This window comes from Carettochelys insculpta, chromosome 4 (genome assembly GCF_033958435.1).
Source record: "Carettochelys insculpta isolate YL-2023 chromosome 4, ASM3395843v1, whole genome shotgun sequence".
Lineage (NCBI taxonomy): Eukaryota > Metazoa > Chordata > Testudines > Carettochelyidae > Carettochelys > Carettochelys insculpta.
This window is the reverse complement of record NC_134140.1, coordinates 86,523,292-86,540,083: the sequence shown is the minus strand read 5'-3', so window position 1 is coordinate 86,540,083 and position 16,792 is coordinate 86,523,292. Positions and strand designations below refer to the sequence as shown.

The window sequence follows — 16,792 nt, the reverse complement described above, 5'->3', positions numbered from 1 at the left end:
CACTATACCTATTGGGTCTGCATTCATTGACTATAAAAATTCACTTTGGATTGAAATTAGCAGTACTTCTGGTTTCAATGAGTTTTTTTTCTTATGCAGTAATAGAAATAAATCTTATTTTATTGAAGGCTAATCTGTAATTGAAACCAAACTTTTGGTCTTCTTATACTTAAATCAACTAATTTTTTTCATTGTCATGAAACAGGCAAATGCAGCTGCACATTACCTTATTTTTAATTTGTCTCAACACAGTAAAGTTGACCAAAATAAATATACCCTTTCTTCCTAGTTATAGTTAGATAGTCATAGTTACAATTGTGTAAACTGAAAAATTTATCTGGGCTAATTTAAGAATCTAGAAAGCCATAGCATTATTGCCTTCCAAATGAGAAAATGTATGATGCACTGAAAATAAAATCCTCATTCCATAAGGGGCTTTTTAACAGTCCTTCGTCAATTATATCTCCTATGCTGACGTTTTGTACCTGTGATAGCCAGAGTCAGTAGCAGCTATTTATCATCTTCTAGATAAAATACATATGGATTATGGTTATTTAATTATTATGAAGGTTTAAATTAAAAACTGTATAACTGGTGAGTCTGCATTTTTACTGTTTTAAGTGGTGACCTGTAGCTAGTAATTCCCCCTCTACAAAAAATAAAATAATCTCCCACACAAGCCAGAGACTACATACAAGTGCAGGCAACAAACCCTGCAGTATTGTTTTAGATGAACCTTACTGATCGCTTTGCGCTTCCTTCAGGCCTCCTCTTTCTTGCTGAATGAACTCCAGGGAATGGCATCATGTCGGGCTTTCCAGATGGATTATGTGAAGCCATAGCTCAATGTCATTTTCAATAGCAAGACTCATAATTAAAGGTCAAATAGTCACTTCATCTGCAATCAATCAATAGAAGAAGTACTAATACTAAGTACTAATCAATCATTGGCAAATGCACTAATAAAAGCCATGAATCAAATGTTTGCATGTGTGTGTACTCACATGTACTGTGCATATATGGGAAGAGGGAGAGAAAGAACAAAGTGAGGGGGAATATGCCAGAGCGAGTCACGGGTACCACATTTATCTTCACTATTTGTAAGTTTATATCCTTAATTCCATAGTTAAATGGAATACAGATAAATATGGTTGTGTGCGCCAACATGATGTACACTATTTTGAAACCATGGAAAGGACCGTTTATACTAAGAAATTTTAATCAGATTATGATATTGCATGAAGACTATAAAAGGCGTAGTCAGTGTAATTCATCCTTATACATACGTGCCCTGCACCTGATCTTTGAGGAAAAATAGGTGTGTCAGCTATTTGGTACATAAAATAAACCTCAATGTACGGGGGCAACACTTGGGTCAGTGTCGAGTGAGCAATTTTTCATGATTTCAGCAGTGGAAGTGGAAGCTGGCCTCATAAGCATGCACTGCATGAGAATTCATTGGTTTCTGAATTAGGTGAAGGAGAAAGACCTTACAAAAGCCTTTGTGTGCTCCTCCTATTACTACTTCTAAACCTTTAAAGCTGTCCCCTCTTCCTCCCCTTTTGTGGGCTCCATTCTAACATCCACAGGGAATGGACAAGAAGCACCTGTCAGAGCCTCACATGTCACGCTGAGAGAAACCAATTTGTAGCCCCAAAATAAAAATACTGTTGTGGGAGGTCTCATATATTACGCGCTGCTTAATGGCTATTTCTTGAAGTAAATGAAAAACATCACCACTCATAGGCTTGAAACTAGACCCTGAACTGCAGTGCTGTGCACAGATACTGTGGAGATCGAGACAGCAGTACTCATATGAGTGCAGTTTTTACTGGATGGTTTATACTAAACATTCCTTGTAAACTGTGTTGGAACAACAACATAGCATGGACATTGTCTATTTGTTATGCTCCCACTAAAGTCAAAAGCAAAACTCTCATTAACTTCATTGGGAGCAAGATTGGGCTTCTGATATATGTAAACAAGCATCTGGCACACTAAATCGTTATTCAATTATTGTTATAAACACATTACCCCTGCACTGCTGCCAGAGACCACGAGAGGAGCTTGGGATAACTTTACAATAATGTTATTTGCATAGGTTAAAGACTCCTATTTATGCCACTAGCTCTGGGGGCAATTTTCAAAATGCTAAAGGTGTGTGAATCCAGATTTTGTTGCTGGACTCACTCCACACATCTGTGCATTTTTTATGCAGCGCACTTTGCTGTGGTAATTGGATACACAAGCAATAATTAACAGGAACAAAAATCCAGACTTAGAGGCAACTGACAAACAGTAATTGGCAACTGACTGACGGTAGGCACGCTCACACACACAGAAACTCTCTCTCTGCCCTCAGACTTGCTAATCGTGGCTCTGGTGCTCTGCCAAAAGGAAAACTTTCCACAAATGGGAGTGTTCCATTCAGAAAGCCTCTATTCTGGCCTCTTACTACAAAACTCCAGGAACCATTAACTGATGCAATGCAACGGATCTTAACAGCAGAGACATAACAGAGGCTCAGATGCAATCTCTCAGGTGGCTGGGTGCTAGGCTGTTCAGAGCTTTCAACAACAAGCTAGTGCAAACACACAGACTGTGAGAGTGCTCCTAGTTATCTGCCCACTCAGGAGGCAAATTTCAGTAAGAGTCACCAGGTGAGACTTCCAAGTGTTCTTCGACCCTAGTGAAGCAGTCTACCTCAAGAAACTGTAGCAAACATTACACCCCAGAGGAGGGATACCCAGGGGGCTGCAAGAACAACCAACCATTGCCAAGCCCTAAAAACTTGCACACTCACTTACCTACATTAGGTACATGTATTAGAAGAGAGGAATTTTATGAGTGTGGGAGAAAACAGGTTCCAAAGAGTCCTGAACTTTTACTTGGCTGCCATTTCCGAACAGCTGCTGAATGTGCACAGAGCTCGACAAAAATGCAAGCAAAAGCTGACTAAAACGTACATATTTAGGGGAAGCAGTTACTTTTAATTCAGCATCTACTAGGAGCTAGGAATCAGGTAGCTTCAGGGAGAATATAAAAATAGAACTGAATCACAAACTAGTCGGGAGAAGGAGCACTGACTTCAGTGTATGATACAGGCAAAGCTCTGCTGGAGAGTTTAGCATGAGAACAACTAGTGAGAGGGTAACAGAAGTCCCTCATTTTTTCTGGGTGAAAGCCATCCCACGGAGGCTTGTTCTGGTTAAGTAATTATAAGTGTTTTTATTTGCATGGCAGGTATATAAGTGTGTGCGGTCTACCCACAAAAATCTTATTTTCATAAACAATAAAACTGCACATTATTAGATAGTGGAAACCAATGGCCTTTGTTCTGTCACACTCATACCTAGGTCTGTAGGTAACTTGGTATAATTGCGCACGTTGTACTGTGCTATTAATGTGTACGAAAGAGGAGTCTATATGTATTATACATTGTCTGAAATTATACCCAAAACAATGCAAACTAATTTCATTAAAAACAAATTCAAAATATCAAGGCAATTTAAAAGGAACAGAAACAAATACCTTCTGCATAAAAAAGGTCACTACAGAAATTCTACTCAGTGGTTACCGTTGTGGTCACTGTTCCTCGTTCCTTCTAAAATATTCAACTCCATTTAATAATTGAGGTTATATCTTTTATAGTTACAGGCTTGAAAAGGCAGATACTCAAACCACAGCATATATAATTACCAAATAAACATTTTCCAGTTTTGGAAAGAAGTGAGAAATCATACTGCTTCTGATAGTCCCTCTGACCGACCAGTAGGAGAGAACAGGAATAGGAATGGAGCACAGTAATGGCACTCTAAACAAATATTTTTAATTGTATTTTGTAAGCTTTCATCAGACCATGCTTGTTATCACTAAACAATTTTAAATGAGAAACATTTCAATACATATTTTTGGCTAATAAATCATAATAAGTAAACACATGGTCAAAAGAGGCTGCAAGATAAATGCAATGAAATGGCTAAAACTAAGCACAGAACAGAACTGTCCTTAGTGATCTTTTTTAAAATACATCAAATGTTTCACAGTAACAGAGAGAGAGCCACGTTAGTCTATATTCTATCAGAACAAAAAAGCAGCCCAGTAGCACTTGAAAGACTAACAAAATAATTTATTAGGTGATGAGCTTTCGTGGGACAGACCCACTCCTTCAGACCACAGCCAGACCAGAACAGACTCAATATTTAAGGCACAGTGAACCAAAAACAGTAAGCAATGAGGACAAATCAGAAAAAGATAATCTGATTTGTCCTTCTTGCTTACTGTTTTTGGTTCACTGTGCCTTAAATATTGAGTCTGTTCTGGTCTGGCTGTGGTCTGAAGAAGTGGGTCTGTCCCACGAAAGCTCACCTAATAAACCATTTTGCTAGTCTTTAAAGTGCTACTTGACTGCTTTTTGTTTTGGACCTTACCAGGTTACTCACAGAATCACAGGCACATTCTCATGTTCCTCAACTAACATCATTTATGCCATCATGTGCCAACAATGCCCACATACTATGTACATAGGACAAACCGTAAACACTCTTCAATAAAGAATAAACAGACAAAAAGCAGACATCAGAAAACTCTTAATTCACAAGCCTGTCAGCCAGCACTTTAATGGAATGGGCCATTCTGTTAATGACCTGAAAGTCTGTTTTACTGAAAAGGAACTTTAACGACCCCCTGCAGAGAGAAAGTGCGGAACTCTCTTTTATATTCAACTTCGACACATTAACACACGGTTTGAACCGAGATGGCAATTACCTGGCCCATTATAAGGACTCTTTTACATACTTTGCTTTATCTGACTCTTGACTTCCTCCCTGACACCGCCCCTCTGATTTGCCCAACTTGATTACCTTTTTCTGATTTTTCTACCTTGATAACAATTTTTGGTTCTCTGTCCTTTAAACATGGAGTCTGTTCTGGTATGGCTATGGTCTGAAGAATTAGGTCTGTCCCACGAAAGCTCACTACCTAATAAATTAATTTGTTAGTCTTTAAAGTGCTACTGGACTGCTTTTTTGTTTTTACATCAAACGTTTGTGTGTGACAAATGCTAATCAGATTTGAGTAGTAAAATCTTTCTTGGATGACAGTGTAGGAATAACTTAGAACATTATGGCCATGTCTACACTACAAAAATAAGTTCAAAGTTGCTTGCTTCGAAGTACAACTTCGAAATAGAGAGTCTACATGCACCCTACTTCGGTAATGGAGTAAGGACTTTGAAGTAAAGGAAAATGTATGTAGACTGCTGTATGCTTCGATGTAGTGCCTTAGTTCTTAGCGTAGATGAACCATATGAGTAATAAACCTCAAAATTTATCGATATTGTATTAGGTTAACAGAACATCAGAAACAGAAAATGAAGACGTTCCCTCTAAAATAAGAGCAAATTAATGACATTGCAGTACAACTACTGAACTCCCAGTTGAGCAAATTGTGCTGTCTGTCTCCTTTTTAATAAATGTTTATTTACTCTGTGCAAAAAGTTACATTAATATGTCAATATTAGTACTCTGATGTTTCTATATTTGCCACTCATACAAATATCACTTTGATTTAACAAACATTTTTTCCCAATCAAGCTAATTACAATGATTACTGTAATTGCACTGAAAATCTAAACTTGATCTCTCATAATGACTTACCCAGGGTGAGGGACTTGTGTGTGGAACAAAAAATGATAGCCACTGTGTCTGCTGGTGTGAAACCAGAGCTACTCCTAGAAGAGAAAGTTTTAATAAATCTCTGTTAGCAAAAATCTGCTTAAGACATCACTGATCAAATGTACGACTTTAAGTGCCTATACACATGTTCCTAACACTGACATAAATAATTCTACAGCAGTGTGGTTTGTTTGTTTTTTTTATTTAAACATTTTTCCCTCAGTTGTGGCAATCTCCCAAAGGATAAATTTCCATACCCTAAATCCATCTAAGCGGCATACATTCTGCGTCATATTAATAGCCCATTTTCCTTTGTAAAGACTGACCAGCACACAGTTTGTTTTCTTAGTGCTGTTGCAATTTTTCATCCAAATAGCATATTGAAATTAGACTATTAGCCATATGTAAAGAGATATAGGATACATTGCTATCTATTGAGAGAGAGAAGCTGGGCTATGAATGCCCAGAGGAGGTTGTATGTTCAACTCAAATGGGAAAACGTTTTTCCTGAAATTCCAGATATGTATTCATTACACAGCTTAAGTAGCATCTCACTACTGCTGGCCCTGTAAAATGGCATTGTAGGGCTGTATAATTCAGCCAGATCCTTGGTCCAGGAATGATCCACCATTACAAGAGGCACTTAAATATGCCCTAAAGAATTACTTAGGATTCTTCACTCATGGGGAATACCTATGAGACACAAAACTAGCCTAGCTAGTTCTATGCCACAGGTGCCCTCTCCCCAGATGTTTTAGGCAGGGGGCGTGGCCAGAATATACAACATGCTAGCAATTCCCAATCAGCAGAAGGGTGCCTTAGGGACTGCTTCATGCAACAGAACTTAAGAGCAGGACTGTGGCTGCTCTAATTCACCTACAGTGACCTAGCTGGTGCCAGGATAACAGAAGACGGAAAGATGATTTGCAACAGGAGTAACTTACAGGAACTTCATATCCAATTCTTTAGAAAAGGCACAAGAAGAAACAGAATCCAGCTCCTTCTTTCTTAGTTGTGTTACCTCTGCATCAAGTATTAGAATGAAGTAACCCCTGGTTTGGAAGCATATCCCTGAATATAAGCATAAATGCACACATTGTATACTGTATGTGGGCTCAGAACATTCTAATCTACTTACCTTGTAGAAAAGAAGAATGTTAAAAGCATAAAGCTCAGCTGAACTGAAAATACTGAAAGAAAAGCAAGATAAACATAAGTTTACATGGCAAAAATAAAATTCATCTAAACCACTGTATTGTATGCTGTACACATATCTTTTCTACCTGAACAAGGGATCTAAAGATACACATCTTATGCTTAGGGATGGGCCAAAATACTCAAGAGAAATTTGATCAAGCCACATAAATGGGCAGCTGAACGCTTGCCAAATATGCAACTATTTCTGAAGGAGCAACGGACATCACCATGTTGGAGAAAGTATTTCTAGAGCAAGCACACTGACTATGGTTATGGCAGCACTTGCAGAAGTACTGCCTCTGAATAATCTACTTCTTGATATGATGTCTCACTGACAGAAAAATTGACTGGTGAATGCTATACATCTATGCCCTTAGTACTGCTTTATAGGAGTGATGACACTGCAACCTTCTGACACACTTTAGGTGGCAGATATTTTAAATTTATCACATCTCTACTTAACAGATTGTAAAAGTCAGGTGTAAGTGTGATACTGCAGACACAAACATTCACACATGCTATCATATATTGCCCTCTTGATGAAATGCTTATACTTTCCATAATTGTTAACAGGTGTTACGAGACTCCTATTCATATGTTTACATTGCAAATCCTGAACCAAGCAGCACACGTGGCCTGAAAGCCTCAGCCATTGTTGAGCATAGTAAAATGTTGCAGGTGCAGACATTTTTGAGACTCCTGAGTTAATACCTATGCGGAAACCCAGTCAAGCACGAAATCTGAGACCACATCTCACCCAAATGCTATGTAAGAAATGGGGAATTAGGCTGTATGGTCACACTAGCTGACTGAGTGGCTCTACCTCAATGCGGTACTTCAGCAATCCCCTGTGAGGACAACAGGAAAAGTCAGACATAAGAATTGAATTTGCAGAGAACTTTGGGAAGAAAGAGGACCCACTTTCATAATGGCTAGAAATATGTACATAGAACAATTTAAGAATGGGTCTAGTTCCAGTTTTAACTGGACAGTATTTTTGGTCTGACACATGAAAGGAAACCTGAAAGACTCTCTTAGCTAACAATTAAATTTTCTATTTATTACGAGAATTCCCTGAGATGGACAAACTAAATTTTCTGGTATTTATTTCAGAAATTAAGGAATCGATGTATTGTTATCAAATTATAATTTTTTTTCTTTGGTATAAATGCATTAATGTAACATAAACAGTAAATGCATCTTTTCTGTAATAGCTATATAAAAATAAACGCTAATGTTGCTATCAATGCTATGTTGCGTATACCTTACTGAGGTTAGAATATTAACATACATGTTACCATAAAACAGTAATTTGGAGAATAATAAATATACTTTCCGCTTAAACACCTCAGGCCAAATACACTGCTGAAATAACATGGCACACAGCCAATGACCCCAATGAAGCAGTACCCAGACTTCTACTTGCAGTGAATTTCATTCATCCATCTCATCCAACTTTATTTTTCAACTTTCTTAATATTTTAGAGATAAAGATATGATGTATCTTTAGCAAATTATATAAGAACCAAAGCGTAACATCAATGTCTTTGCTTAGTTACGGACAGGGAACTAAAATACAGAATAGGCAAAAAATGGAGTTGGATGATTTTCACAATTTCACAAAAACGTCTTCATTAATAATTTATGTTTTTCCCTCCTTTATTTGCACAGACTTGTGCATGCAAGTTACAAGTATATCTTCAACGAAGAAGACTCCTCTTAGCACGCCTCCACTTCACCTGAATTCTTTTTGGTTTTATATTTTCTTCTCAACAATTTTGGAGAAGAACACTAGATATATACTTTGTATTTGTTCTCATTTTACAGTGTCATTTCTACAGTTTACTATCAATTACACAAGCATTTTATCATGCTGCATTGGAAACAAATATTGCAAGTAGTATTTCGTTTGCTGCATGTAAAATATATGAAGTGCTTTTCATGTGACAGTGCTCCACAGCTTATCCACTCTGGGAAACCACCTACAGCTGAATGTGGGAAAACTGGTGCAAAACCCAGCACAGGCACAGTAGCTCATGCAGTGGTTCCAGGAGTGTGTCCGCGGCACATTTGATTACCTCTGGTGGTATACCATCCTGACCAGGGGCCTTTCCAGCTGCAATGCTGTCGATGGCTGTCTTCAGTTCATCCACCGTCGGCTCTTAGTCCAGTTCGTCCATTACTGGTCGGAGCTCGACGGCATCGAGGGCTGCGTCAACCACAACATTCTCGCGTGAGTACAGCTCGGAGTAGTGCTCAACCCAGTGCTCCATCTGTTTGGCTTTGTCAGCGATGACTTCACCAGATTTGGATTTCAGAGGTGCCATCTTGTTCTGGGTGGGTCCTAATACCTTCTTCATACCCTCATACATTCCTCTGAGATTACCAAAGTCAGCACAGGTCTGAATGCTGCTGCATAGCTGGAGCCAGTGGTTGTTCCCACAGCGCCTGGCTGTCTGCTGTACTGTTCTTCTGGCCTCTCTAAGTGCTTGCTGGGTACTCTGGCTCGGTGAGCGTACTCCAGGAGTGCAGCGCACTTCTTTTCAATGACTGTAATCATCTCATCAGAGTTAGCTTCGAACCGGTCGTTCGTGTTTCTAGCTCTTCTTCCAAACACCAACAAGGCCGTGTTGTAAACTGTATCCCTCAGATGTTGCCATTTGGATGTTGCATCGGCGCCCCCAGGGCTGCTGCGCAGATTTTCCTGGAGGGTCTCTCTGAACTTTTCAGCTTTCTCCGAGTTTGCGGTCTTTCTGGCGTCAATGCGGGGCCTTCCAGCAGGTTTAGAGCGGTACAGCTTCTTGGGTCTCAGCTTGAGCTTGGAGCAAACTAGCGAGTGATCTGTATCACAGTCAGCAGTATGATAGCTATGTGTCAGGAGGACGTTTTTGAGGTTATTACACCTAGTGATGACCACATCTAGTTGATGCCAGTGCTTCGAGCGTGGGTGTCTCCATGACACACTGTGCTGTGGCTTCGTTCGGAAGAATGTGTTTGTGATGCACAGATTGTGGGCGAGTTGAAGATCAGACAGCTAGCAGAGGAGAAGCGAGCGCACAGAAAGCACAATAAGGACTTGCCAGACACCCACTACATCTGCAAGAGATGCAGCAAGGACTGTCACTCTCGTGTGGGTCTTTATAGTCACAACAGATGCTGTAAATGAAGTCCTCAATTGAAACTTTAAAGGGCGCGATCCATAGTCTATGCAGACTGAAGGATGCCTACTAGGGGTGCAAAACCCAACCTTGAAAATCCATGCCACGAGAACTATAAAACATACATCAGACAAGAATTTATCTAAAAATCCCACAGCAAACTCAGCTGTTTTTACCAAAGTCAAACATTATTTAATTTAGTGTTATACTCTTTATGAACTGAGTGCTTTGAATCAGGAAGATTAGGTACTTAAAACTATTAGTTCCTTTATCGGTGTTTTTTTTTTCTGGTTTATTTAGAACCAACAAAAAATTATTATATGGAATGGAATACACACACACACACACACACACACACGGATGCAAGATGGAATATAGTAAATGGCAAGACTCCTATTGACTTCAATGCGGCCCAGATTTCACTTACTATCAAAAGATACCTACGTATTAAATGGAGACTCAGTGGTTTCATAAAACTCAGTGGCTTTCGATTACATGGGGTCTGATCTCAAGTATAGTAGTTGGAGATTCATGTTACACTAACATGGGCTGCTGTGTCTGTGCAGCATAAAGGGGGAGCAGATTATGCCTAGTGAAAGGCAGGCAGTACTGGGAGTTGTGACAGGCTAGGGCTGTGTCTACACTACAAACATAACCGCGAAGTAAGTATCTTCGTAGTTGAGCATCTACACACACCCTACTTTGAAGTTAAACTTTGAAGTAGGGCACTACTCCATTCCCAGGAATGAAGCAAAGACTTCGAAGTTGGGCTCCCTACTTCGAAGTTACGGAAAAATGTGTGTAAACTCTCTGCTGGCTGCTTTGATGTAGTGCTTAACTTCAAAGTTAGTTCCTAGTGTAAACACACCTCGGGCAGCTTTTAAGCTGCATTCAGGACTTCTGCGGAGCCCTATCAGTATAGGAATCCTGAGTCAATGAACCCCTTGGGCTCTGGGCCATATGCCTTACCCAACCAGTGCTGCTCACTTTTACAGATGCACTAGTTGACTACAACTTTCCTAGCGGAGTGGCACAGGGAGTACTTTGTGCTCTCAGGGCAGCTTTTCATTCTGAGGTGGCCTCTACTAAAGAAAGACAGCAGAGACCTCATTTTGCAGGAAGTATTTAAAATTAGTAATTAAATACTATGTTGGTAGGTGACAGGTATTTTTGCTGTTTTGGTTCTTAATGATTGTGTAGTATATTTTTACCTGACAGATACCAGGACTCTGCTCTCTCAAATATATTATTGAAGTCTGATGAATAAAACAGAGGGCATCTAAAAATGTACTTTTAAGCAAATTTCTTCAGCCACAGAAAATACGTCACGTAAAAATCCAAATATTTTCAAGATTTATAGTTCAGTAAGGAAAGTGAAAATCGGCTTTTTATAAGCTATTAACAGAAATTTCCGTCAGTAATAGTTCCACCTGGAAACTACACTTTCAGTGAAGTGTGCCAAATCAGAACATGACCTGCCCTTTCGTAAATACAACTTCAAGACAGACATTGATATTTGAAAAATGTATTATTTTAGAAAGGAAATGCCACTTTGTGCAATTGCAAAGGTATATAATAGCAGGGTTCATACTTTTATTAGCGCTGTTGCTTACTCAACATCCTAAAAGTGTGCAGACTCTAGGATTTTTTTTTAATTTACCTTGCTTGTGAAAGGCATTAAAAATATAAAATCTATCCCCATGGCAACTAAATGTATATCCTTTTTTCCTTCCAGTGAATGCTGTTCATTGCCCATAAGACTGATAAATGTCAAAAACGGCATTTTAAGACAGAACTTACTTATGAACACGATTATAATCAAGCTAAATTTATCAAGATCAATATTTGGGTTGGAGAAAGTGTCACAGAACGTGGTGTAGATGATCATCAGGAGCACACAGCTGCTGATAGCACCAAATGGAGGTTTCTTCCTCTCAAGCCATTCCTTTATGTGTCTTCGGACAATCTGAAACAGAAATCAACAGGTTGCCTCTTTTCAAAGACGTAGGGAGCAAGTTGGGCATCACAAAATGAATTTGACAGCAGAAAGGCATAAAGAGAAGAGAATAATTTGGATGACGGCCACAGTGGATTTCAAAGCTTCCCCGCCACACAACTCTTCTTCTGGGGAATTTAACATTTGTAGTGCAACTTCCACTGGGCATCCATAATGAGAGTATATTTTCAAGTACATTCAAATCCATCCTTAATCATGCCAAATGTTCTTTGCTAGCTGTCACTGAGACATGCCCATTAAGACTCCCCAAAGTTTATCTCCTCTGCTGATACTAATGGAAGTATGTAATTATCACAGTCCCCTTTGCATCAACAGACAATTCCAAGTGCAACTTTGGGAATCTTAAAAATCTGACATCTTCAGGAATTTCATGACGGTAGATAATCGAAAGTGATCCATGGAACATTTTAATATTTAAATAGCTAGTGATGCACCAGAAGTTTTTAATTAAATTATAACTCATGCTTGAAAAGCAGAAGTGCATGTGTTGTGGGAGCTTAAATAATTCAAACTCTGAATATCTAGTTTTTGTAAATCTAAAGACAAATGCCATTTGCATGCTTTTAGAATACCAGAATTAACACATGAAAATGAACAAACCTACAGTACTTAGTATAACTTTTCTACTTTACAGAAATTGAAGCTGAAATTGTTTTGCAACATTTTGGTTTAGAGACAAGTTTAAAAGTGAAGGTAACAAACTTTAAAAGTATGTCAAATTGGACTGAGCATCAGTAGGGACAGCATATCTATCTGAGCTCTGCTTGGGAAATTGCTTTTATTTTTTGCTTTATTTTATGTGGTTTGAAAAACTTTAAAGTATCATACATCCATGCCTAGTGTTAATTTTTCAGCAATCCTGCTATATTACCTGATTTCTCAGGAGAAAAAGTCTGTGTTACCACATTCTTTTAGTAATAATAAAGCAAGGCCATGGGGCATTGTAGTGATAAGGTGTTAAAAGTATCATGTCACCTCTCTATTGCAACGCCATTAATACACATCACCACTGCTGACTTATAGAATCATACACACTGGAACTGGAAGGGACCTTGAGAGGCCATCAAGTCTAGTCCCCTGCCCTCATGGCAGGACCAAGCACTGTTTAGAACATTCCTGACAGATGTCTAATTTGTTTATAAATATCTCCAAGTGGTAGAGATTCCACAACCTCCCTGGGCAATTTATCCCAGTGTTTAACCACCCTGACAGTTAGGAAGTTTTTCCTAATGTCCAACCTAAATCTCCCTTGCTGTAGTTTAAGCCCATTGATCCTTGTCCTATTCTGAGGCCGAGGAGAATAATTTTTCTCCCTCCTCCTTGTAACTTTCTTTTATGTATTTGAAAACCACTATCACATCTCCTCTAAGTCTTCTCTTTCCTAAACTAGACAAGCGCAGTTCTTTCAGTCTTCCCTCATAGCTCATATTTTCTAGACCTTTAAATCATTCTTGTTGCCTCTCTCTGGACCTTCTCCAATTTCTCCACATCTTTCTTGAAATGTGGTGCCCAGAACTGGATACAATACTCCAGCTGAGGCCTAATCCGCGCTGAGTAAAGGAGAAAAATGTCTTCTTGTGCCTTGCTCTGAACACTCCTATTAATGAATCCCAGAATCATGTTTGCTTTTGGTCCGCTATGACCCCTAAATCCCTTTCCACAGTACTCCTTCCTGGACAGTCGCTTCCTGTTCTGTATGTATGAAGCTGATTTGTGCCTTCCTAGGTGGAGTACCATGCATTTGTCCTTATTAAACTGTTCACCTCAGACCTTTTCTCCAGTTTGTCTAGATCATTTTTAATTCTGACCTTATCCTCCAAAGCAGTTGCAACCCCTCCCAGCTTGGTACCACCTGTAAACTTAGTAAGCGTACTCTCTCTGTCAATATCTAAACTGTTGATGAAAACATTGAATAGAACTGGTCCCAAAACAGACCCTGGAGGAACCCCACTTGTTATGCCCTTCCAGCATGACCGCAAACCATTAATAACTACAGACTGAGAACAGTTATCCAGCCAGTTATGCACCCGCCCTATAACAAACTAGCTGCCAAGGTCGATTGATCATTCTTAGTTCTGTCAGTCCTCATCACTGCATTCCCAGTGTGCTTAAGATCTCCCAGTAACGAAAGGCCTATAAAACTCATTATCTAATGGCTTTGAAGAATAAATGTGATCAATTACTTGTAGGACCTATATTAAGAGTTTTAAAGATGGGTGTTCAGGAATGCTCAAGCTAAATAAAGACTGACCCCCCCAAAGAGGCTTCTAAATTGTCTGTTGACATAAAAGAGGAGACTTCTGGGAAACCACACAATAAAATTCTCTCTTCAGACCTACTCACAACTCGCAAGCTTTGAATTTTATGCCTGTCAAATGTAAATGAGCTCAACACTATGGCAATGTTTATGGAAGTGACACAGAGGATCTCAATGGTAGGACAAACAGAATTCCAGTTACCAAATCCTTTTAAAGTCATTGTATAAGGATGACCATTCTTCTGACGCTGATGGACATGACATATAAAATTTTACTTAGGAGACTTTCATTGGGAACCAGGTCAAATCAAAATCATCCTAATTTTTCCTAGTCCTGGAACCTGATATGCAGAGACAAGGTTTTCGGCCTCCAACGTGAGTCTTTGTAAAAGAAATACGCAGTTCTCCCCTCTTTTCCCCAAAGGTAAGAGTTCATTTTTTGGGCAAAAGAAGAGTTACTGAAGATCAAATACATGCTATCTGAGTTGGATAACTGACCTGGACCTTGACTGTGGTAAAAGGATATACTGGAAAAGATAAATTATATTCTTAAAGGGGCCAGCAAAACTATGCTAGATTTCCCACAGGAGGGCTCCCCTCAATGTCTTCCATTAGATCGCAAACCACACGTATACAGTATTGACTATTTATTCGTGTTCTCCTATGAATCTATTTTCCACACAAGTGTGTGTTTTTAAGGACTCTGAATTAATCAGCTCAATTTTTGAAGTGTCACTTTAAAGCCTAAAATTTGGCAGGATTTTAAAACATTATGTATTTTAAATATTTTTACTGATATAATCATGGCACAGGATCAGATTTACCATTATGCACATAGTGAAGTGGCACTGGGCCCCTGACAACAGGGGACCCTCCAAATGTGGCAGTACAGCAGAGCTCAGGCTGCTCCTGGAAGTGACTGGCTGCTGGAACCCAGCTGGTGTGGGTGTGTTGTGTGGGGGGGGGGGGGGGGGTTGCTCTGCACACTGCCCCCTTTCCAGACCTGCTGCCTCCCTCCCCACAAGGGGACTCTCAGAGATATGCCAGCCCCAGAGAGAGGGCCCTACTCTGAATGCCAACTCCACAGCTCTCAGTGGCTGGGACTGTGGCCAATGGGTGCTCTGGGGGTGGTATCTGTGGGCAGTCGCATGCAGAGACCTTCTGACCCCCTGCCTAGCAGCTGCTGCCAGAGAGGTGCGCTGGTCACGCTGGGAACTGCATTACCTGAGGTAAGCACTGTCTCCCTGATCTTCTCCCAAACTCCAATCCCCTGCCCCAGCCCAGAGGCCACACCCCACACTTAAATTCCCTCCCAGAGCCTGCACCCCTCACACCCCAGTCAAGGTACTTCATTTTAATTTACTTTCTACTACTTATTGGACAAGGGCAGGCAAAATATGGCCTGTGGGGTGGATCCAGCCCACCATGGCCCAGTGGGATTATCAGTGAGGCTACATGGCTGCCACTAAACTGCATGCTGCTCAAAGCGGCCAGCTGCTAAGGACAGCGAGTGTGTGTTTCTGCAGGGCATCCCCCTTGGAGGCAGGAGAAGGAGGTCTCCATGCTGACGGGAGCTGCATGGACAGCACTTATGGGTGTGTGCTGCATTTGGAGACCTACCACCTCCCCTCTGTCCAAGGGGGACATTGTGCGCGCGCGCACACACACACTCACACACACACACAGGCCCCAGGAGCCAGCTGCTTTGACAGTTCTGTGCGGCTGTGGCAGGCATGGAGGGTCTCAAAGGGTCACTGGCCTGGAGCTGCCTACGGTAAGCGCTAGCTACAGCCTACACCTGGCACTCCAAACCCTCCCACACCCCAAATCCTCTGTCCCAAGGTCACAACCTCCTCCTGTGCCCAAACCCTCTGTATTCCTGTCCCCGGTCACAACCTCTTCTGAAACCAAACTCCCATCCACACCCTCCTAACACCTCTCCCCCAGGTCAGAACCCGCCCTTGAACCCAAAATTCCTTACAGAACCCACATAACCTTCTACACCCCCAAGTCCATATCAAAAACTCCCTCCTGTACCCAAACTCCATCCCAGACCCTGTACCTCCTCCATTAATATTGCAGAAAAATGTGGCCCCTGACCACATAGCAAATTCTTGGAACAGCTCTCCATCAAAAAGTATTACCCACCCCAATACAGGAGGAAGATGAAGAAAGAAAAAAGAATGAAAAATAGAGCTGGGTGGGTGGGGGTAAGAGAGTATGTTCTTGTGTTTTAGCTGGGATGTAATGAAGCTGCTCACAGGACCTCACTAACTCTAAATCTCCTGTTATATCCACAAACAAGACCAGTTGAGTCAGCCAGCAAACCTGGAAGACTGATCACAAAATCTGGCAGAAAATCTGGGATGGTCTGAACTGTTGCAATCAGTGTGTGTTGAATTGATTGAATAAAGAATTCTGAAAGTAAACTGGAACCTACATTAAAATATTGAGAAAGAACATGTCTAATAACAAAAGACAAAGCCTG

General features: G+C 40.4%; 1 protein-coding gene across 2 annotated transcripts in view; it reads right to left on the bottom strand.

Annotated features, from left to right (window-relative positions):
* Window positions 1-16,792, bottom strand: part of SLC10A7 (solute carrier family 10 member 7) — a 194,192-nt gene that overhangs the window by 27,292 nt on the left and 150,108 nt on the right. For both annotated transcript variants that reach the window (XM_074993227.1, XM_074993228.1), the window contains 3 exons: window positions 11,831-11,996; window positions 6,814-6,865; window positions 5,658-5,731 (listed from right to left, as the gene is read on the bottom strand). In XM_074993227.1, coding sequence (XP_074849328.1) covers window positions 5,658-5,731; window positions 6,814-6,865; window positions 11,831-11,996 — 292 coding nt within the window. The remainder of the gene's footprint in view (window positions 1-5,657; window positions 5,732-6,813; window positions 6,866-11,830; window positions 11,997-16,792) is intronic.